Here is a 24027-nt window from a genome sequence, read left to right on the forward strand (position 1 = left end):
GTTGGAAATGGACTAGTTTACATGGTGCCATTCTAGTCATACTAACCTGTCAAAGTGCTTTAAACAACAAGCCACATACACCTATGTGTTTGGACTGTGGGAGGAAGCTGGAGGAAACCAGTGCAAGCACAGGGAACACATGCAAACTCCACACAGCCGACCAGGGGATTTAAACCATGAACCTTCCAGCTGTGAGGCGACAGTGTGTTTGAGCAGACCTTTGCTGCATGTAATGACAGCAGAATCTGATCCAAACTGCAAATGTTCAAACGATTATTAAGCTTGATTTCCATCTGCTCTATTAGCTTCTTACTGAACAGCATAAATCTTTAATCCCACACATAATCTTTGCTGGTTTGCTCTTCTAGCCTCCGACTTCACTCAACTCGGTTTCACCGAGTCAGACTGCATATAATTCATCCTGTGCTGGCTGAGGTGATGTATTCTTTTCATGTACAGAGGAAGTGTAATATCCTGTTCCTGCATGAGCTCTAATACCACACGGAGGCAGAGTGGCCCCCGGCCTTTCAGGGGCCTGAATGCTCCTGAAAACTAAACTACAAGCCTTTTGAGACCGTGATATATGAGGTGGCTCTCTGTCTTAGAGCTTCAGTAAAAGTTGGGCCTAATGGGGTCCTTTTTTTTTAGAGCACAGGAGGGTATGGTTCTCATTTCAGTGGCAAATGTACCCTGCAGCGGAGGCTCACGCACTAATCGGAGTCATTGTTGTGAAACTCCGCTTTCAGTGAGAGCCACAGATTGTCTGCCAGTGTGCTTTGGTATCAGCGTCAGAGCTATCTGTTTCATCAACTTGTAGCGAGGATGAAATTGAAGTAATCTAATATCAATAAGTAACAAATCACACGGGATTTATCAAAACGCGTTCAAATTGTTTGCAAGTTTGTGAGCAGGAGACGACTCAGGCTTTCCGGGGAGGCTTTGTGCTTGTGTTAAAGATGAAATTAAAAAAAATCTTGGTTGTTTAAGAATCACCAAATTTAACAATGAAAAAACAGAAAGTCAAATGGAAAGGTGAGGACAGAAAAACCCGCAAAGGTACAATGTAAAATAGCCCACGCAGGGTTTTTGCAGGGGTGCCTCTGAGACTCTGAGCTTCCCTCTCGTCGTAGGACTGTAGGTAAATCTTCCTCCTGCATAAATCTTGGGAGCACTCTGACGTACTATTTTGGTAAACTCTGTTTGGCAAGCAAAACACGCACACACCTGTGAACAGTCGGTGGGAGGTCCACCTGTGGGTCCCAGCAGCGGCGGCGGAGGCAGGCTGGTGAGTCCTCCTCCTCCTGCCACCGTCACTCGTTTCCCTGGAAGCCGACAGAAACCAGTCGGACGTCCTCTGCGCCTCCGGTTTAGACATTGCAGGATTCAGACGCGCAACCGGAGGAATGCGAGGCAAAAATCGGTGTTTCTTTGGAGTTTTGGATGAGAGAACTTCCTTTTAACGCGTGCGTTTTGGTTTCGAGAGTCTCCGGAGCCCATAAAAAGGCTTCGAAATGTCTCACCAGCAGCGACTCGTCCAGCTCTCAGCAGCTTCGCTGGCTGTAGTTTTCGGCCCGGACGAGGAGAGTGTGCGCGCCGGCGGAGGGAAACTCGGCGGCACCGGTGCGAGCGGTCAGGAGATTTTCGAGGACTTTAAAGCGCAAAACTCGCGTAGTTTCTGGAATAAGAGACTGGTCAAGGCTATAGCTGAGGTGTACTTTCAGGGATGGATGGAAAACCTGGTGCTTTTCATTCAAGGCAACGCCAGCAACTTGGAGGTGCTGAGGGAAGCGTGGATGCGCAGGGCTTTGAGGTCACCGAAGGGATTTATCATTAAAGCTGTCGGTATGTGAGCGAAATGTCCACCAAACACACTTGAAAGTATTAAAGTAGAAGCAGCAGAACGTGTGTATGCGCCACTGTCCCGTTTGCAATGCAAATAAGGTGATAGGACTCATTCAGCGCAGTGAACAGCTACTATTCATGTAATGGCACAAGGTGTTTTTTCTTTGAAGGGGCTCTTTATTGTAATCACACCACCAACAACACGTTTACCACTCTGAGACCAATGTGTGAAAGCTGTAAAGTGTGACTGACACAGAGCTGGCACAGTGGAACTCCACAAGATGTAGAAGTTGTAGCAGTAAAAGTGAAGATTACATTATTTTAGGTTTATTATTGTAAAGCTGACCTTTTTAAAACAACCTGTTTTAGCAGGTAGAATCTCTAAAGAGGCCACATGTTGCCTGCTTCATCACTTTCATAACTGCTGAAGCCACATCTGTTCAGTTTGCTTGGAAGACTATGTTTCTAACTAGACCCCCACCCAACAAACCCATCAAACCCCTCAAATGTCTGGTGTGTTTGGGAGAACTGCATGCCAAATCAGTCCTTCCTCTCTTACTGACACAGTCATATGTTTACCCAGCCTGTTAACAAACCTCCCTGTAATTGCTCCTACAGAAACAATGGAAATGGGGCAGAAACCTTTATGCAGCCTCCTATAGCATGATCTCACAGGCTGTAAATGTCTGACAGCACTGACCCCTGGAGAAAACGACAATCTTGTGTGAATTTTAGAGCTAATGACCTTATTCTTAACAGACACATTCTTTTTTCCCCCCTCCTTATTTTAATCTGTAGGTTTTTGCAAATAAATGCATGGGGACTAATACTTGTCCACTTTTAAAATTACACAATTATAACATTAAAGTTAAAATCTCCAAAGGGTGTAGAAGGTGTTTTTCCAAATCTTGGCTGTTCGGGCAGTGTCCCAGTGCTGCAGCTGCCTTCCAACAGCTTCCCGGCTGCTTGCAGTACTGACGTTTCCCGTCTGTCTTCAGAGTAGTGCCTTTTGTCTGGATGTGTGCCTTCTGCTGTCTTACCTGCTGACTTTGTGTCAGTGTGTCAGCTCTGCGAGACTGAGCAGTGCACAGACAAGCAAATGAAGGAATGTGAAGGGGAGAAAGAGACCACACAGAGGGAGACCCCGGGAGGGCGTGGACTGACTGAGAGAGGGAGAGGGTGGAGGCTGACATGCCATCCCACTGAGCAACCCCTCCTGGCCCTGACTGGCCCGACTCAGCAGACAAACACCACATGGGCCAAAGGTGATGGTGCACCTATTGTTATGCACGGCCCGAAAAGTGTGCACGTTCATGCGTGAGCTCACGTTCAAATGTGTTCTCCACAGCAGAAGCAAACACGTCTGCGTGTGGAAATACCACCTCCTTCTCATCCTTAACAAATCCTTCTCCTCGCGCCGCAGCAATTTGTATGGAAATAAGCTCTGGCAGGTTGTCAGAGCCTGGTTTACAGTCTTCTCGCTGAGAGCTGGTCAGCAGTGAATCACTGAGCGACTGCCTGCCGACCGCAGCCGCTTTTCTGTTACCCAGGATTAATGTCCCTCCGTTTCATGGCCAGTGTGGGACTGTGGAAGTCAGACTCCTAGATTGATATCAGGCATGGACTTAAGGCCTTGACATTGTCCTGATATAAATATGTCAGCTCGAAAACACAAAATGTTATGAGTTATGGGCTACAGTGAATTTCAAATAGCCCTATTTCCTTTCTCAGGTCAGAGGAAGGTTCAGACTTTACTGCAGTGTGGAAGTTTTTTTTGTGTAAGGAACGCCTAATTTAAGAGATGCTCAGCTGAAGCTAACCAGATGTAGGCAAAGTTAGTTAAGATTGTCTAAAAAGAGACAAAGAAAGAGAGACACAGGTGACATAGATGGTCCTGTCTGGTTATCTGTGCTGATAGTCTCAGTGCAGAGAGATTGGCTTGTGGTCCCATCACCCACTCACCCACTCCCAGGCTTCTTCTAAAGGAAGACGCACTGGAAATGCGGTGTGCTGGAGGTGGGGAGGCTTGGTGGAGGACGGGGATTATGGTGAGGTTAGACTGAAGTAAACAATCAGTGTGAGAAGTTGGTATGAAGTGTTATTAACGTGGGCAACGGGCCCAATGGAACTGAAGACCTCTGCTTAGACTAACTTATGTCTCTCATTCTTCATCCAGTGTCCTTCTGCAGGATAATAGCACTGTAAAACCATCTCACTTGTGACTAGTGTGAGGATTTAGTTTACTGGAAATGCAGTGCAGTTACAGTACCTCAAATTATCACCCATTTATGACATGTGCCATATTTACCACAGTTTGTGTGGATAACATCTCTTGAAATACCTGCAGTGATGCTTAATATGTGGAGCTGGATAAAGCACCACAGTCTTGTCACAGCTGTAGTTTTTAAAGATTATTCCAGTAAAGGGTGAACTGGAACTACATCATAATGGAGTTGTAATCAAGAGGGAAAAAAACAAGACTGTGGGATCTGGAGATATTTTACACCACCTTAACAGCTTGTTTTTTGTTAAAGGGATGGTTTATTTGCAATCAGTGAGTTGCCTTAACGGAAAATGTCTGTTGTGGGTTAAACATGCTTGAGCGAAGCGTTAGATAATTAGCTCTATAGTGGCTTCATGTACTTTAACTGTGGAGCTGGAGTGGTTTATCTAGACTTGCATAAAGACTTAAAGCCCTAAACTGTCCAGATGAAACAAACAAGCATATCAGTTTGGGAAATTTTGTGGGTACTTTTAAGAAGCTTTTCAAACTTCAGGATGAGCAGGCTTGCTCCTCCCTACTCTTTCTCCGTAATTAAAAGGAAGTCAGTGTCATGAAATTCTCAGTAAGAAGGTAAAAAAAGTTTTTTTTTTTTACTCCCCCAAAAAGTACAACTCTAAATTGAATCCAATTGTAGCTTCTTATTGCTCATTAAAATGCTCCAAACATTTTGTTGGCTTTGTTTAAATAAAAAAAACATAAAAAACAAAACAAAGAACTACAAATTTCCCCAAAGGCTTTAATTCTCAGTGGTAAACCACTCCAGCTGTCCCTTTGAAACCAGAGGCTCAGTAATGACTTTTAGCTGGTTCTGCATTATTTAGCGTGTCACTATTGTCCCCACAGCAGGATGAGCATGGAGACACAGGCTTAAACATTTATATGGAGTAAGCCACCGGTGTAATGAGGTGTTCTGTATCCTTTCTACTGTCAGTCTCTGCAAACCTTCTTTCCTTTGAACGCAGGCGTAAACAAGTCTTCTCACCTTTGTCAGTGAAATCACTACTTTTCAGCACATCTGTGTCATTTTTTGAGCACTGTAAGGTATGACTAAGCTGCTCTTTTTAAGCCAAGTTTCTTTTTTTAAATGGTATGTTTCATTTAACTTGCCATACCATGAGGTGGTGATGCATTCCTGAAATGCTTCATTTACTCTTGAGATCATTTCCTGAGCTCGCAGCTCAGCAAGCCTCATTTCTGCCCTTTACTTTTCACTTGAAAGTGTTGTATTTTCACACCAGGGGTTTCTCCTTTCATGGGGGTATTTTGTCAGAGTCTCAAAGCGCTCCACTAATAGTCATAACTCTTCCAGATGTTAGCTTATTAACCATGACACCGCCTTGCCCGCCCCTAAATGGCCCACCCTGTCCTAACTAAGCAGCACAGGTCAAAGGTTACAGCCTTCTTGCTAACAAGGTACCTCGGGGTTATTTAGCTTCAGAGGGTTTTATAGAAAGAAACATACATTTAAACAGTATCCAGGTGTTTTTTGCTCACTGCGTTTCTGCTTACGTCTCAGTATTTTACCCACCGGGTTACAAATGTGCACTTGTGAATGGACATGTCAGGGCTGCATTGATCAATATTACTGGTAACATTATTGCTATTCATTCACTATATTTTGCAGTTTAACTGTCTACTTTTAGATAACAATTTCAACCTCTTATTTAAGTTTTTCTTTTTTTTAATTAAAACGATTACTTTAAGCTTGCTATTTCAGTGTCAGGTGATCATTATTACTTCTATCCAGCTATTTAGTTTTTTATCCCTTCCTGTAACAGTGTCAATCATTGCCACAAGTTAACCATTAGTGTAGCTAGAGCAAACTTTCTTTTGACCACCTATTGAAATTTGATCAGCTTATAACGAATAATCACATTTATCTTCGTTTTTCAAACTCTGTTTTATGACAGTGGCCGTGCTTTCAAAGAGGTCCTAAGGTATGAATTTAAAACTAATTGTATACCAATCAGCCGTGTGAATGTTTTAACATCTTCCATAAATGTTGGTTTGGTAGGTCAGAAAATATGTCATTGCACTGCCAAGATGAGAGACGAGGCATGTTGCAGATGCAGTTTGCAGGATTTGTAACAAGTGCCGAATTGGAGTATTAAGAAAGGAAAATTCCATGAAATTCTAGTATTAAACTGAATCTTTTTCCCTAAAATTGCAAAATAGGGCAAAGGTTTTGGTAGTATTTGCACACTTGACGTGCCTTTCTTGTCTCATTCATATTTATAAATAACCAGTTTAAAGGAAAATTAATTAAATTGTAACTTGAAAGGAGCCTTTTACAATCACTTTTATTGTATTTTGCTTTTGGCAAGATTTTTTTCTGCAGTCATCTACAGTGTTTTTTTTCTAGTTCCTGTGGTTGCAAAAATAGCTTAGCAAATAATTCAGAAACCTTGACCTGTATTCTCAGATGTGACCCTCCGTGTGTGTTTATGAAGGACTCTGCATGTGCATGCACTCCTGCCACATCATTTGTTTGCCACATCCTTTCCCATTAAGCAGGAAGCTAACCCCGGTGCGAATCAGGCATGTCGGCCTCTGCATCGACCCAAACACTGGGCTCACCCGCAGCGGCTGAGTGGACCAATGCCAACAATAACAGTTAAGGAGTTTCCTCTTCATCCCTGAGCTTATGCACCCTGTCAGTGACAGCTTAGGTTTCCCTTGGTGGAGTTATCTTTATTCAGTCTCCGGTCAGACAAATGGGTCAGACTACATTGCATTAAACTCTGCATCACTATTAATGTTCAGTTTCCTGACAGGATGTTTTCTTTGCTTCATGTAGCAGTAATAAATGCAAAGGTATGCTAACATTGGTTCAGTAATAGCAAGGTGCTGTGTTATTGAATTTCAAGAGTGAAAGATACTTCCAAGAAACTATGACAGAGCTGATGATTTTAAGGGCATTGTGGAGTGATGGATCACATGGTGGATAGCGGATGGGAGCTGTGCTCCAAACACTGGGATAATAAACACAGGAATCTGCTGCACCTTCAGCTCAGTTTAAACGAGAGGAAATGGGTTTCATCTGCAACCAATGACTACTATCACCCATGATTAATGCTTGGATCTGCTGAAAATACTCCTCGATGCTGGGTATATATGTTTTTGTGGTGGGGTGTCAGTGGGGAAATGTCACATGTATGGAGTAGGAATGAAAATACCCAGATCTTTCAGGAAGACAAGCTGGAGATTTAGGGCCTCCTGTCTTTCTCTGAGCTCCAAGCTTGGCAAAGTGTCAGAAAAATGCATAGCAATATACTGTACAGGTCTTTAAAATGGGCTATTAAGCGTGAATGCTGAATATAGAGGAATCCTAAGAAAGAACCTTGGGGTACACCTTTTGTTAAACACACAAAGACCTCATATGGGACACTTCTTTCCACAGTGATAGTTGCATGCAAACTAGTTGCGAAACCATTCCCACACAGCTGGATCAGAGTCTGAAAGTCTTGAAAACATCTGTGAATCAGTGACTGAATCAGTTGCTAGTTAAGTATCCGGAAACATCACAGCAGTGTCTTTGATTTTTTCCAGCAGAGGTCCAACATAAGGTAGTGGCTGAGATAGTGCTATGTTTGTCTTGATCCGAAGCCAGACTGATACACGAAGAGGATAGGATTTCCTTTCTGGGTGCATGCCCTCGAATGCTGAACAAAAAATGTTAAATAATGTTATAAAATTTTCGGAATTGAACTGCCTCTTACTACTTTAGGGTTAAACATGAGGTATTATTTAAACGTATCCTTATGCATTCCTCACTGAGTGCATTTACTTTGAGGGCAAGCTAATCAGGTGGTTCAGCCAAACATCTGGCTAAACCGTGACTTTTTGTCTTATCTTGAAGAAATCAGCTCTTTCATTGAAATATATGCATATATTTATCTTTTTTTATCAGTCTCAGAATTAAATTACAAAGCGATACAATATTTTTTTTCTTCCTTTTTGCACAAAGGCATATTCAGTCAAGTGTTTTACATTTGCTTTAACAGCAGAAGCTTTTCAGACCCAATGATTGTTTTAAGTAGTATGGTTTTGTGCTAGTCCTTATAGGTAACCTAACTATCAGACTTGACAGGTTCATACTGAATATCAGGAGCACCAACAGAGTCAGTTGGGTACTTGATGCTAATCTTTTAATATAAAGAAATTAAAGCCTTTAAGGCTTTCATGCCATAAAATTGATCTTAAATAAGAAACTAGAAAAAGTTGCATTAACTGCAAAAATGCTGGGTGAATGCCATGTAGCGGAAATCGTGTGCCGAAAACAGCTGAAAAAGCGTAATTATCTGCTGAAAAAAAAGAAAACTGTTTGCTAAAGATGGCTTTATTTGAAAGGGTACACTGAAGAGTGTCAAGAAAGCAGTGCCAGCGCGAGCGGGGAAGACATGCAGCAAGACCCACAGGTAGGATTTGAACCTGCGCTGCTCGCTCTCAGGGCGCTTGCTCATCTCAGTGAGGCAAACCGGCAGTCATCCCAGAGAGAGACATGACGAGAGAAAAAACGGCGTCCAGAGTTTGAAATCTGAGAGTAGGACAGACTTCCTTTTCTGAAACAAACGTAATTCATGGGAAAACGGTAAAGTGAAAAATTCTTTCACCATGAGCGTCAGGAGTGTCTGAAGATATATTGGCACAAGGCTCATGTGTCTGGAGTCCACGGTTTAGGAGATATGACCCGTTGAAATGTTAAAAAGCGTAATATTTTAAAATAGCTGGCATAAGCAGAATTAGCAGAACAGTTTAAAATTTGAATGGTGAAAATAGCACCAAAACTGTGGGCATAGTTAAGCGGCAAAGAATAAAGAAACAGGAACTCAATAGGTTGAATGCCCACAGCATTCACCCAATAAAATCTGCAACAAGACACAGTATAGGTATTTTTCTTTTTAAGTAAAATGGCTCTGCTCTAGTGCTTCAACTCTGGTGGTGTCATTTGCACCAGTGAGTATGTTAGCTTATGTGTAAATAATTGTAACCCTTCTTTTGAAATGGAAAAAAGTCCCCCTGAAAGTGCAACAATAATCTCTGGTATGCATCTTTAACTGTGCATTTTCTGTAAAGAGGAAATATAATAGTTTTGCCTTGAACACTTCAGATGTGGGCTGGAACAAAGCCGAGATGAATAGTTTCTCAGGGGATTGGGACCAATTTGGCCAGAGACACTGCGGAGTACTAGTTTTTATACATTAAAGAACAAAGGAAAGGTACTGTGGCACAGAAATGGATCCGGCAGACTCTGAGGTAATGTTCAAGTTCATCAAAGCAGATGAGAACCAGAAACGTCGCGGTGTGGTCCACTTAGTCTGAAGAGGTATGAAGTGAAAGATTGAGAAAATAAATTGTCGGTAAAGCTGTGCTTTAACTCTGTCTGATGGCATTGGCATAAATTGAAATCATGCTACACTTAAGATGTTTTTGGTATAAAATACAGCCCTGTTTATCTGAGGTCTGCTGTTAAACACCTGGTCAGGTGTGTTTCCTATTTCACCAGAACGTGATGATGGGGTTCCTACTCACTAGCTTAGTGCCAGGTCACTTTTATGAGCGGGATTGCTTTTCCAATTGTTCTTCTTGTGAATCAGACGGTAAAAGCGTTATTTTATGCCATTACAGCTGCGGGGATTTGCAAGCAAGATTTGCGGTGACCCACTATAAACCACTGTAGATCTTTTGAGCTCGGTGAATGACAGTTTGAGAAGCTTAGTCACAGGCTGTTTGTGCTTACTTGCCAACATACATTAAATATCAAAGGCCCGCTTTGGCAAACTTTGTCTCGAGGCTGTGGCTGTTACAGAAACGACACTTTTGCTGCTGTTTCTTCTTTTTCTTTGTTTTCGTATTGGATGTGGCAGGTCGCTGCCACAGTAAAGGTTTCTATGGTGATGTGGGACAACACAAACCCAGCCTGGGTTTTTCTTCGTTGCTCATGGTTTTAGCTCATGAATTTTCTTTAGTCGAGTCGTTTTGACTTTTATCAGCTTTTATTCAGCTGTTTATTTTAAGATGTTGCAGTGCTTGTATGCCGATGAAGGGGCTAAATTGCCATTTTAATCTACCAAAAAACCCCAAAAAACAAGCAAACACAGTCCAGATTTCACCCTTTTTCTCCCACCTTGATTCCTCTCTTGCACTGCACTCTCTGATGCTGAACCATGAATAGGTCAGATGCAGGTTTTATTGGCAGGAATCAATCAATAAAGCTGTAAAATGCTCAGTGGCTCAGCATTTATAGCTTATTGGTTATTGATGTGTTAGACACAGGAAGCTCATGGATGGTAATTTTACAGCAAATTCTATAATAGATATTTATTTCATTGACGATTTTGCTTAATGCTGGGCTTTTGGGGTGAAAGAGCAGTGTCGCCACACTGGGAGAGGTTTCATTGCTGGGATATTTGCTCTGTGATTGCTTTCTGAAGGGATCTTTTCACTCAGTTTATTGGGCCATTTAACTGCAACGCCCACGTCTGTGTTCTTATGTGAGTTAAAGACACAAACTCATAAAGCACTTTTAAAAAGTGCAGCACACACATATATAAAAAGGAAGGCAAGGGCGGTGTCACGGAGCCCTGCTTGTCCAAAATACCAAGGACAAAGGGTAGCGGTCTTGGGACGGGTGGGAATTTAGCACATAAATTAGAAATCTGACAAAATGTTTGACATTGTGTCACCAAGGTTGACTGAATCTTGCATGTACGGTTAGCAGATTTACTGTAGCACATAGTTAAACTGACTTAGTGAGGGAGAGATAAGGAATGACTTTAGTCTGTTTGGGCAGGCCTTGAGATCTCGCTGAATGCCATGCTGTGTGTCTTTAATGAGGGAGAGAGAAGATTATCCTGTTTGCCTCCTGGAGCCTACAAGATTAGACGATAGCAGGATGAGATAAGCGGGTGGGCGTCTTTGAGTGGTATGTGTTCCTAGAGGGTTACTGAATGAGGGATTGTCTAAATCAAACCTAAAATTTTAGTTAAATTTTACCTGCAGCAGCGCAAAGATGAAAGGTCAATAGTAGACTGAGTACAACACAGCTCTGAATCAGGTGCTTCTTGGCTCAAGGACAGAAAACATTCAGGAAGCAAGGGACTGGTGCACACTGAGCAGCCTTTAATGATCCAAACTATAGGATCATTAAAGGCTGTATATAAAAGATTCATGTAGTAACTGTTATGTAACTCATTGGTGTGAAGAAAATTTGAAAATTGGTCAATTTGCCATTTTTGGCTTTTGAAATCTTGATTTTTCAGCCAAAAGTTACCATATGTATTTAAGAGGTTGGAGTGCTTAGTTAAGAGCTAATGCTTTCGAGCCTGGTTATAGGAAAACAGTAGTTGCGGTGCAACCAAAATAATTGCAAGTTCAGTGCACACAATTGCAGTCTTGTTGCCTTCGAAATGGTTGCATCCACAGAGGATAGGGATCAGGTGTGTGACCTCTCGTACTCAGTTGCCATCTTCAAAGTGACTTTGTGATAGCGATATGACTGAGTTGGTCTGTTATCAGTTTGCAGTTGAGTCAACTTGGTAATTACATATGCTCTGTTTGTCATGAAAGAGTGACTGACTTTGATAAATCGCTAAAATCACAAATCTCTTGTCTTCTGTTCCAAACCTGTTGCCATCTACATTCAAAGAAATTCACATTAATTGCATACAATCCAAGTCCAACCAGAACCTCTGATGGAGAAATTCACAAATTCCTCCACAAACGTGCTCAGTAACCTTGCTTTCACGTAGAAATATAACCAGAGTACAGCCAGTTAAGTCCAGTCCTCTAATGGAAAGAGATGCTTCACAGATGAGTAGCACTCATCTGCACTAACTCAAATTGATTGCGATGTACTGGCCAGCTGTTTGTGTTTGTTAAATAGATGCCACAACTACTTGTAACAGAAAATTGAATTAGCAAGCTATAACTGTATGGCATATGATAGCATTGCGCAGAAACAGATGACAGTTTATTTACTATTTAAGTGGCAATGAAATTCAGACGAATTTTATTGTTTCAATTAAAGGTCAAATATATTTCTTTTACAAGGCTGTAAACACATTTAATTTCAGTGAAAATAACTGAGCATTTTAACGTGCTAGGCTCTGAATACAGCTTTAAGTGGCCATTCAAGGGTTTACAGTTTTAGTGAATTCCAGGTTGTCTTTATTTTTCTAGCCCTTGAAGTTTTGTTTGAGGTTAAAAAATAGCCTATGGGCAAGCTCTGTGAGGCAGAGCTAAATGTTATCAGTAGAAGTAGTACAGTAGAAAACAAAGCTAACGTGTTAATGTTAGCTAGTTAGCTAGCTGTTAGCTAGTTTGACTTACACGCTAACAACTACACATTAGCAGAAAACATAAAAATACCTGAGGCTGATTGGACTGCGGTTAGTTTTCAGGTATTTGGGCCAATAAAGACCTGGACACGCTGAAGTTTTAGTGTTGGAAGAAAAATTGTTGCTGTGACATTGTGTAACAAACCATCCGGTTGTTATTCAGACATTTTAGTAAAAGCTCCAGACATTTGCTAAATGATGACACTAGAGAAAAATTCTCATGCACTTCTAGCCTCAAATGTCATGGCAATCCATACAAATATTATTAAGATATTTCATATATTTATTGGTAGTCCAATAAACATTTCCATCACTACAACAGTGTGACTAATGGGCATACAGGATAATAACCAATATTTCACATTAATGCGCAGTCTGTTTATATTTACAGGAATCTTATTGTACTGTTCCAAGGCATAACTTAAAGCCAGTACATCACATGTTTTTTGTTATCGAGGGCTGGTGATGATCAGGAACGGAAGACTTTGCTAGAGTTTCACTTCTTGGCAAAATATCATTAAATATTAAAATGTCAGCTAAACGGTTGAAATGTTAAATGATATACAAGCTGTTGTGAGACTTTTTTTTAATTAATCGTTTTACTTTTTGCTCTACTGTGTGTCTGAAAATGTGTGGGCTCTATTGTCTGAGCATATTTGTGATGATATCTTTCTACATTGTGCAGAAACCAACATGTTTAATCATATTAGTGAGTTTCATAAAGTTAGGTGCTTCTAGTCTTTGAATATTGCTATAACTTTATGGCACGTCCACTGATTGAGAAGTCCATAAACAGAAGATTTTTGCCTTCTCTGCATTCAGTAAAGATAATTTAGAGATAGTTTGACAGTGGTGCAATTTATGGCAGGTCTGCAGCATGTACTTTACGGTGTGGTGCAGTATTTTACTCCAAGAGACTTAAGGTAATGCAATCACGTATGAAATGAGACTCAAGAGGCTCTAAGGTCTGCTAACAACATGTGAGCCATGTGAATACATGTGGTATTGATCAGTGTCAGCAGCCAAAAGTATCTCAGTGGGGATTGAGGAGAGAAGGTCTCTGCCAGTCATTGCTGCAATATGAACAGTCGGCTTTAGATATTTTTCATTTTGTTCCCCAGGCAGCAGTTTATTCTCACATGGAAAACTTATGACACTGGAAGAATGTTTTTTAGGTCTGCAAGGGGCAGAAATCATAGTGTGGACTTCGTTGCTTTATTTTAATGTTGCGGTTAATGCTGTTCATGAAGCAAAAATCAGGCTAGTTATATAAAATCACAATGATCTTTTAATTTCAAGTTATTTTAATACAAACCAGCATGTGATTTAAGCATTGCACCCCTGATAAAGAAACTCCTGCTCCTATTCCTGTAGGAACAAGATGGAAGGGATAACTATAACATTACTTAAACTGTTTTTCTTTCTGCATATTTATATATGACTGTGTATCATAGCTCATTTCAATAAAAATGCAAGAAGTAAGTATTACAGAGACTCCGGTATCATGACCTGTAAGCCTTTAGTATGAGTCAAGCACCAAGTGCAGTAGGTCCAACTTTTGCCATATGCAATCTGGAAATCCATTGACTAGTCTGCTGACTCTTTTGCGGGTTAACCCAGCAGACCTCTCTGGACTTTCTGTGCTGCCAGTGTAGTAAGTGGTCCAAGATTTCCATTTCAGCAGATAATGCAGATAAATTAAAGAAACTGCGAGGTGATGCATTTCAGCAGATGCCTACCTTCCTTTGTTATCAGTTGTTTTCTTGGTTGTGGCCGGACTTCAAATGGAAATCAGAAAGTTTCCAGTACCAAAAACCCATTGCTTATAGATTGTATATCTGCATGAACAATCATGTGAAAAAGTGTTTTCTCAGGACTCCAAACAGTCTTATAAATACATATTTTTTTCTGTACAACTTTATCAGTCTCACATTTTTATGGAGGAATTTTAGCAAACTCTTCTTTCATTGAGGTTTGCAGGCATTTGTTTATGCAAAGCTCTCTTAAGGTGTCAATCAAGTTGAGCTCTGGAGTTTAACTGGAGTTTGACTGGACCATTGTGATTCTTTGTTTTGTTGTTGTTGTTGATTTCCTGATGTGCTTGGGATCATTGTCCTACTAAACAATCAACAGCTCAACTGCTGCCCAGTTTCAGCCAGGTCAGCTTTAGCTGTCAGACATTACTTTGACATCCACAGGAGTTTATGTTACACCAGATTCTCAGGTCCTGTGGCTGCAAAACAAACCCAAATAATCACAACGCCACCTCCGCACATGACAACTGGTATTACGTGTTTGTGTTGATATGCTGTGTTTGGATTTTCACCAGATGTGGTCCAGTTCATTATGGCCAAACACCTCCACTTTGGTCTAATCTGTTTAAATGTCTGTCTAAAGTCTTGTGGTTTGTTCAGATGCAACTTTACAAGCCTAAGCCATGCTGCCATGTAATTTTTTAGAAAGAAGAGGCTTTCTCCTGGCAAATTTCACAAATAAGCCACATGTGTTCAGCCTTTTTCTAATAGCACTGACCTTGGTGTGAATTTTTTTGGAACATCCACTCTTGGGAAGATTGTGCCGTTGTGTTAACGCACACCTGAATGCTGCAGATTAGCAAACTTTGAGAGCATTCGTATAGGTGCTCCATCCATAAATCAAGTGCATTTGATTAGTAGCACCTGGCTGCTACTTACTCTCTTAATGTCTATAAAAACAGTGAGGGTGTTTTTCACAGGACTCTCTGCAGTTGTGTGAAAACTTTCTTTTTCACAGAAAAAGAATTAGGTCAGATGATGACAAGCTGAGTGCAGATAACCCTTTGACGAGATTATATCAAACTGCTACTCCTTCTGGTAACTCGCATTAACACAATGCTCGTCCCCGTTTTGGTTCTCAAGCTGCTATTTTCCCTGTCTCGCCCTTATGACACAGGGTTCGGTTGCCATGGTGCCCAGCCGGGTATTCATGCTGTGTATGACAAAGGGTTTAATGTCGGTGGCCTGGTCTTGGATTACAGCAACACAGAGATCCGTTCCCCCTGGAGAGAAGGCGGTTACAACGGTGAACCTCTCCGACAGTCACGCCTGCTAATGTTAGACTCAATAAAGATCCTCAGCCAGCCCCATCCTTCCATTACAGCAATATTTCCCACATCTGAACTCCTACAGGTGTTTTTTGTCATGTCTTGCACCAACAGTTCAAGGCAGTTGCAATCCATTGCATGTAAGAAACCTATTGGCTTAATATATTTTTGCATTTAACCCTTTTAGAAGAACAAATCCTAATAACACGGAACCTACAGGATATCGTGCTTTGAGCCAGGACACGATCCCAGAGGATAACAATCAATCCACTGATATTACATCTGTGCGAAGAGAAGATTAGTTTGTTGATTCCCTGTGATTAGGATGTTAATTATTTGCCTCCCACTCCTCTAACTCTGTCATAACCTTGCTGACATTTTCACTGTTGACAGTGTTTGTAAGTGGTTTCTATGCGGACAGCCTGCCAGACATTCCTATAGGAAGTTAACAACAATGAGAAGCTAAGTCAGCAGCACTAATTCACTGCCAGGGAGACCGCTGTTGAGATATCCGCTCTGAGGTTTAGACAGCTTAATGTCTTGTCTCGGCTGGGGGAAAGGCAGCTTTTTTTTTTTCTTTTACAATCCCTCATAGGATCAGTTTTGCAAAGAAAGACCCCTGCCTGTGAACCTCACGAGCATTAAGTGAACCCCATGTGCTGATAATTGTTCTCTTACTTTTTTAGGTTCACATATTCCTTCAATTTTTTTTAAATTAACTGAAATGCAGGACCATTTGTAGTGATGAGAATATTTCAAGCAGCACAGTTTTTAGTGTTAACAGTGTATTTAGGCTACTTATTATTCATTTGTGTAGCTAAAAGCTGTTATGTGGGGTCTTTTTCCAACTTTTCTTTCCCTTTTTGTAAAAAGTTTAAGTCTTAACCTGATCTTAACCTTAGTTTTCATCTGTTTATATATGCAGAGAAGCCAAAATGTTTTAATTGTACCAATATGCAATTTCATATCACATATTTTAACACTGGATTACATTTATGTCCATGTGGTAGATTACACACACTGATTAAGTCATTTTTTCCCATATAAAATCTGTCAAAACATTCTGTGGTCGTAATGCAAGCGCCGAGCTGAAAAATAAGTGATTTTGACTAATGACACGTCCCTCTTCAAACAATAGTTTTTTTGTAAATTTGCCTGCATCTGTCATCGTGTGTGTGATACGTATGCGTGTTCTCATTCTTTACTATAGCAGATATTTGATTAGCTGTATATTTTCCCTGCCTCAGACATAAGTGGTTCAAGTGTGAGGGTTGTAAATGTTTAGCTTACATCAAGTGGTGAGCTTGGCAGTGCTTTTGAATGAATGCCCCAGGGCTGATGGGGAAATCACTCACAGTCATACAAGTGTGACATTTATACACAAAACACTGTTGTCAACACAAGCAGTCTCCAAAAGTTCCAAGCGGTCACGTAGCTGAATTTAATTAGTTGTGTGCGTGTGATAACTTTACACTCAAGTTTTCAAGTAGCATTTTTGATGGATTGCATTTTCTTTTTTCCTGTTTATCATTTTTTGCGCACCTTTCACTGGTGTGGTGTAGATGATTAACTAAAACCAATTTTCCACTCCGATGGGTAAGGTTCTCTCCGTGACTTTGGAAGTCTAATCATTCATCAGCAGTGGGTTTGAGACCCTTGGTCGGCTGGCTGATTGTAAGCTTTATGTTGGGATAACATTGTTGTTAGCATGTCAACATTGTAGATCATATTGCAAGCATTTCTTTTACCCCTTTTATGTTAGTTTGCAAGACATAAGTTATCCACAGCAGCAAAACCCACATTCTCTTCTTAATCATTACCACATCAAATCCACCCACCACTACTGTTAACCTAACATATATATCTGAACTCTACTCTGTAATTAATACTCAGCACCCTCTAAAAGTAAACATTGCTGGTATTATGCTATGTCTTCTGGTTTTGGCTGGCCTTTGCACCCTCTTTGGAGAAATCTTCTGGAAATCTTGCTGCTTTCCTCTCTGGAACCCAGATCGAGCTGCAAATGTCTGTCACTATGATGTTACCTCACTTTGTAGGAAAAAGAAGATTGCGTGTTATGACACTGGTACTAGTAACTGCCTCTTGTCTCTGAACATAGTAACACATTAACCAAATGAGAACATTTCATGTAACCAGTGAGGTAACCAGTCTCCATTCATTTCCCCTTCATTCAGTCCACTCTTATAAATATGGTGTTAAAGAGTCCCCTCAATATGATCCCAACCCTCTAATCCCTGCTTCTCCATGTGTGAAAGTTCATGTTGGTCTAAAGTTTCCTAAAATGCCTGGTTAGCTTCAGGTTTTATGATTGAAAGCTTTGTGGCTTTTTAATAGGCTCCCACACTTTGTTTGCACGATAAAGAAAGATCTGTGAAGTTGTGCAGATTGCTGGGATTGTGATATGAAGTGCACATTTACAGAATTAATTTCATACTATTTTTGCAGAGACAAATGTTTCCAAGACCCTTTTTCTTAGAGTCTCTCAGGTTTAGTAACATGTTTGTCTAGGGGCAGCTCCTAGATGTGTAGGTCTCTATGATATGGGGGCAGGATATCTGATCTGCCCAGCAGGCAGAGCTGTGGTCATTTCTGTGGGAGTAATGGAATTCTGTGGTCGGTCCCAGTACCAATGGAATTCCAAAAGCAGTCAGGCATGGTTCATATAACTCACATAAATAGACCACCTTGGTCATGATTTAGGAGGTGGTTGGGACAGGAATGTCAACTTCAGGACTTTGAGTTGTTTTCACTGGCAGCGCAAGTCAGAGAGAGACCCTCTGTCCCAGGTGTGTTTATATCTCCTGCAGCAGGCCCACCTGTTCCACCCAGTAATCTGCTTATGTGTGTGTGTGTGTGTGTGTGTGTGTGTGTGTGTGTGTGTGGTTTTCAGGTGACCTGTCCCCAGTGCAGATGTCGCCTGTTCCTCAGTCCCAGTTCATTCCCCTGGCTGAGGTGTTATGCTCAGTCATCTCAGACATGAACTCTTCCCAGATCACCGTCAGTCAGGACTCACTTGTCAACTACATGAGCAAAGCTCATCCAGGTAATCCATGAAATACTGCCACAGCTTACTTGAGAAATGAATAGATAGGCAAGAACATTGGACCTCGTTGTCTAACAGTGCACACACAAATCTGTGCGTACAAAAATTTCATGCACAAATGAGTGATTTATCAGTATTTTTGTAGCGGAGTTTGTTTGTACTCTATGAAAAAATTTGAAGTGCCTCTGACCGTGTGTAGAAATAATGAAGACTTTAGAAAATGCTTAGAAAATGTTAAAACACAGCTTTAAACTGAATATCAATACTACTACTACTACTACTAATAATAATAATAATAAAGTTGCCTTTTGGTCATTATTTGCAGTTTTCCAAAAACACTGTGTAACAAATCACAATTAATAAAAAATAGAATTAAAAAAAAAAAACTATTTCAAGAAAACAAAAATAAATAAATGAATAAGTAAATGCAAAAATCTAGGCTTTACCTTTTAATTTAATCATATTTCAGTATTATCTTATCTCATATTTAAATGATCTTATATTTCATTAAAAGGGATTATATCATTACTAGATGTCATCGCTTAGTCTTAATTTTTTTACGACTGACAAATCACTTGCAGTGTTAGTCTTTTTTTCATCATCTTCGATGTCCAAACTGGGCTGCTTTAGCTAAGGTGGTTTGAACGAGTAGTCTACCAATCAAAAGGTTGCTTGATCAATCCCTGAGTCCTCCGGTTATTATGCTGAAGCATCCTTGGTGAACCCTGAACCCTGAGTTTCCCCTGATTCATCCATCAGAGTGTGATCATGTCAACGAGATATGTGGCAGAAATATTTAAAGTACTCAGCTGAGTAGAAAGGCAGTAAGTGCCAGTCCTTAAGCCACAGTGAGTGTCTAAGGGAAAATTATATTAAGAACCTCTGTTACTTCAGCTGGAGCATTACTTTATTTATTTTTTCTTATTATTTTTTTCACCATTGTCACTCTGGTGGAAACACAATTGTTTCTGTGGCTTTTCTGGCTTAGGAAAGCTGCAGCAACACCGTCACCACTTTCACATGGAGGTATATAGAAATGCAGCAGATTTTGTGTAGATTCATAAACCTGTTGGTTCAGCATGATTCTGTTTTACTAACATAGATAACATGGCAAGAGCGAAATAGGCCAGTGCGCATGTTTCATAAATCTCATATACTAATATGGGAGCAGTATTTTCTTTTCTTTACAAGCAGTTAATTTTTTCATTTTATCGAGCATTTTATGGTGTTTTTGGACAGCGAGGCCTTCCTTTGTTTGTACGCAGGGTCAGTGGCACTACTAAATGTATTGTGTGAATTAAAAAATAATAATAAACCACTGATTTATGGGTGAAACGTTCACATGCACAATTTGTGCACAGATCTGTGGGTATGCACTACAAGGTACTTGTTGGGCAGAACAAAGAAAGCCATAGGCCTGTTTTCAGCATCTGTTCTAGGCTAGGCTAAATGGCTGCTGGCTGTAGCTTCATAGTTTTCAGTTATGCATTAGAGATTTGGAATTATAAGCATTTCATTTCTTTTGGCCTTAATCGCATTCCCTTTTTTGTGTCTCAGGGATAACCATCCCCACTCAGGACATCCTCTATAACGCTTTAGGGAATCTGATCAAGGAACGCAAGATTTACCACACAGGTGAGGGCTACTTCATCGTCACTCCACAGACTTATTTCATCACCAACAACATGGTCAGAGAGAAGAACTGGTGGACTTCTTCTTCGGCAGATGACGCTCCTTTACCTCCTCCCGTTACTTACCTACTAAGTAACGACGTCTGCGTCGAGAGCACACAAACGCCCCCAGTCGCCCACTGCAAGTCCTGCAGCTGTTTTAGCCCCCTCCAAATTTCCACTAATGCCATGAATGCTCCAGCAACTGTGCCTCCCTCCACCGTCCCAGATCAGCATTCCATGTCCGTGTCCATAAGCGAATGCACAGGGAAAAGCTTAAAGTGGCCGCGACCTTTAGATCACAAACCCACCGTGCAACATCAGTCCACCTCCACTGCAGCAGATTGTCAGGCAAGTGAGATCAGCAAGACTACAGCCACTACTAACGCCACCAGCCGCAAAGAAAAAGATAAACCGGGGAGGAGGTTTGGGCTCAGTTTGTTCCGGAGGAATGGAGGAAAAAAGGAGAAACCGAAGAAGGAGTATGCATCTTTTTCAGGCCAGTTCCCTCCAGAAGAGTGGCCAGTAAGAGACGAGGATGACCTGAACAACTTACCCCGTGATCTGGAGCATGCAATCATCAAACGCATCAACCCTGAGCTAACTGTGGACAATCTGACACGCCACACGGTCCTCATGAAGAAGCTGGAGGAGAGAAGGGAGAGAGGGATGGAAAAAGTGCTGGACAAGGGTGTTGATAAAGATGATAAGGGAGTTGACAAGGGAATGTCTACTGAGATATTGGCATCTTCAAAACTGAGGCATCATCACTCATCCAAGGCAGGAGCAGGCAAAAGATCTGCTCAGAAGGCCTCTCGCAGCAAGAGGAGGAGCCACTCGTCCAAAGAGAAGCACAGGGAAAAGGAGAAGGACAAGGTTAAGAACAAAGCTTCCATATGTGCGGACAATTATCCAGAGGGGGAGGATTTGATCCCTACGCGGCTCAGAGTGGAAATCGCTGTTGATGAACCAGTTCAAGTGGAAGAATGTGGAACTGCTGAGGGAAAGTCTCTTTATAAGAAACGCATTGAAAACCCTTTCCAGACACATCCGCTCAAAGAAGCGGAGAACAGAATTCCCGCTGCCAGAGAGCACAGAAGACGAGAGGTGAAAGAGCACAAGACTTCGGGATCGGGGAGGAAGGACCGAACGAGTCATCGCTCCAAATCTTGGGACCCACACCGGGCCAGACTGATGGCAGCAGATGGAGAGAATGAAGTGAAATTCACTACATCTGAAGAACAATACAACTGCAGCCCTGAGAGGGAATTTACTGCTGATCTTCTTTTCCAATCGGACACGAAGCCCAGCAGAGAGCTGCCACCAAACTACAGCTCAGTCTACCCACAGAGCAGTACGCTTCGCATAGATGACAAGGTCAGACAGAGAGAGGACAGAGAGAGCAAACATTTTCAGGATGCCCCAGAATATGACAGTGTGCCAGATCGCAGCCAAAATATAGTTGGAAGTCTTCCTAACATCCAGCAGTATTCCAGTGCTAATGCCTCTCTCTCCACTCATCCCCATGAGCTTGCCATAATAAACAATGTATATGATTCAAATCTGCCCTGGCCCAAGCCCTCTTTACAGCGGAAACATTCCCTCAGACTCTCCAACCCACAAAAAGACAACGCACAGAGGCCTAATGAGGTCTCTGAAACTACAGAGACCCAGAACCCACAGGAGATAAGACCTGTCACTATCAATAACAGAGAGCAAAGAGCCATGAGCCTGGGAGAAAGGCTGGAACTGACATCTAACAGCACTCCTTTGGTAACAGACACTGATGGCTTTATTGAGGACGACTGCAGACTCTATCAGAGAGCAGCTGATCAGGAGGATGATGATGCCTGCAGTTCATTGTGCCTGAATGACGATGAGGTTATAGAAGATGCAAATAAGTACACAACAGTTGGTGCGGACTATCAGGGTCACCAGCTGGTTTACCAAAACCGCGAGTCTAATCTGAAGTATCAGGGACCACACAGTCGCCATTTTAAATCCAACTTTCACCAGCCAGAAATCACCTTAATGCAGGAGTCAGCAGATCGAATTCCTCCAGCAATCCAGAGGGAAGATTCCCTCAGCCCGTCCAGACCTGAAGACACCAGCTGGAGACTCCATCGTCAACACCAGAAGATCAGATCACCAAGAACCGAAAGCGAATCCAGCCCAAAACGGGATGCAGCGATCCAGGGAGAAAGACGGCACAAAGATGACCTCGATTTGGACTGTTCAGAAGCATGTGAAGTTGGAGACAGTAGCATCTTTGACTACTGCCAGACTAGCGAGATCGAATCGGACACAGAGACTGTGAGGAAGTCGGCTGATGAAGGTGACGGTGAGTCTGCACACTGGGCAGCTGAGGTGGAGAAGAAGGAGGAGGAAGAGAAGCATGTACCTCAGGCCCACAGGGCTGCTCTGAGCATGCCCGATGGAGCTAGAGGGGCAGATGTTAGGGAAGCTGTGGAAACGGGAGAGAATCAGAGCATCACAGGAGACAGCGGTATAGATTCTCCTAGGTGAGTGTTTCTCTTTAAATAGTTTTTTATAAATAAGATAATGAGGTGATACTGAATCTTAACAAATCCACTGATCCCAACCCAGATGCACGATCTCTTGTGGTCAGAGTTTTTACTACTTTTCACACCTCTGACTCATGTCTTTCCTACTGTGAGCCCACACAAGACTGCATCCTCCACATATTTCTGGAGGGGTTTTGGGCAGAATAAACACCATACTGAGGTTAGTTAACCTCTGGGTTACGTGTCTGCGGTTGGCCATGCTCGCAAGTTGTTTTTTTTTCTTATAGAGTAAATTGCAATAAAGCTGAACAAACACCTTGTGGCCACTTATAGCATCCAGTATTTGAACAGAAGGGAGTCATTTATGATAATTATGTATAATTGCTGTGCAGTACTTAAACACTCATGTTATAATCAAAGAGGAAGAAAGGAGTTCTTCTTTTTTTTTTCACCATTGAACTCGCCGTGCACCCTGGTGTGTAGGTAGAAGCAGGGAGTGCGCGACCACGTCACATACGTTACTGAAGTGGTGCATTTTGCCTCCACAGGACCCGGGTCAGCTTGGCCTCTAGCAACACTGTCATTCTTGAAGGTCTCAAGAGAAGAGGCTTTTTGCAGAACCTGGAGAAACTGCATTCGAAGAGCAGTGCCATTCGACCACAGAGCTCACTGCTGCAGCTGACTCCTGTCATGAACGTATAGCACGCCGGAGCTTCGCATTGGACCTTCATGGGTCTCACCTGGAAGAGGCCTTGAACCTCTCTGTTATATATGACTGTTAGAAATATAACCGATATCACAATTTTATGCATATCTTCACATAATGATAGCCATTGCTAAAGAGGCATGTGTACAGATGTACAGTATATATTTTGTGTTTTTGTAAATAATTTTAAAGTGAAATGCCATGGTGCATGGTGTGTCAGCAGCACCGTGTGTTATTTAGTGTACAGTCTTCCTTCTCTACAGCTCTAGTGTTGACCTTTTTCTTTCTTATCATGTAGAAATTACTACAAATAAAGCTGTATATATAAACCCACACTGTCTTGAAATGGATGTCTCCATATGAACGTTTTAACAATATGAGTGCCTGCAAGAATTATTTTACAGTATACTATCAGTGTAACAGGCCCCAGTTCGTCCATCCATTCATTCATTTTCTTCTACCTTTCCAATTTAGGATTGTGGGGCAGCTGGAGTTGGGTGAAACTGGGCTGGTTG

The 24027-nt window shown here is 41.7% G+C and overlaps 1 protein-coding gene across 3 annotated transcripts; it reads left to right on the plus strand.

The window, feature by feature from the left end:
* Nucleotides 1–1098: 1098 nt before the first annotated feature.
* Nucleotides 1099–23845, plus strand: stox1 (storkhead box 1). 3 transcript variants are annotated; one of them, XM_039621343.1, is made up of 4 exons: nt 1099–1138; nt 18459–18611; nt 20169–22803; nt 23355–23845. In XM_039621343.1, the coding sequence occupies exons 2-4, from the start codon at nt 18479–18481 to the stop codon at nt 23506–23508; spliced, it is 2922 nt and encodes a 973-aa protein (XP_039477277.1). In that variant the 5' UTR covers nt 1099–1138; nt 18459–18478; the 3' UTR covers nt 23509–23845. The 3 variants fall into 3 exon arrangements, with proteins under 3 accessions (XP_039477277.1, XP_039477276.1, XP_039477275.1); XM_039621341.1 differs by lacking the exon at nt 1099–1138 and adding an exon at nt 1257–1842; XM_039621342.1 differs by lacking the exons at nt 1099–1138; nt 18459–18611 and adding an exon at nt 1256–1842.
* The last annotated feature ends 182 nt before the right edge of the window (nt 23846–24027 follow it).

The sequence above is a fragment of the Oreochromis aureus genome, linkage group 13 (genome assembly GCF_013358895.1).
Source record: "Oreochromis aureus strain Israel breed Guangdong linkage group 13, ZZ_aureus, whole genome shotgun sequence".
Taxonomy (NCBI): domain Eukaryota; kingdom Metazoa; phylum Chordata; class Actinopteri; order Cichliformes; family Cichlidae; genus Oreochromis; species Oreochromis aureus.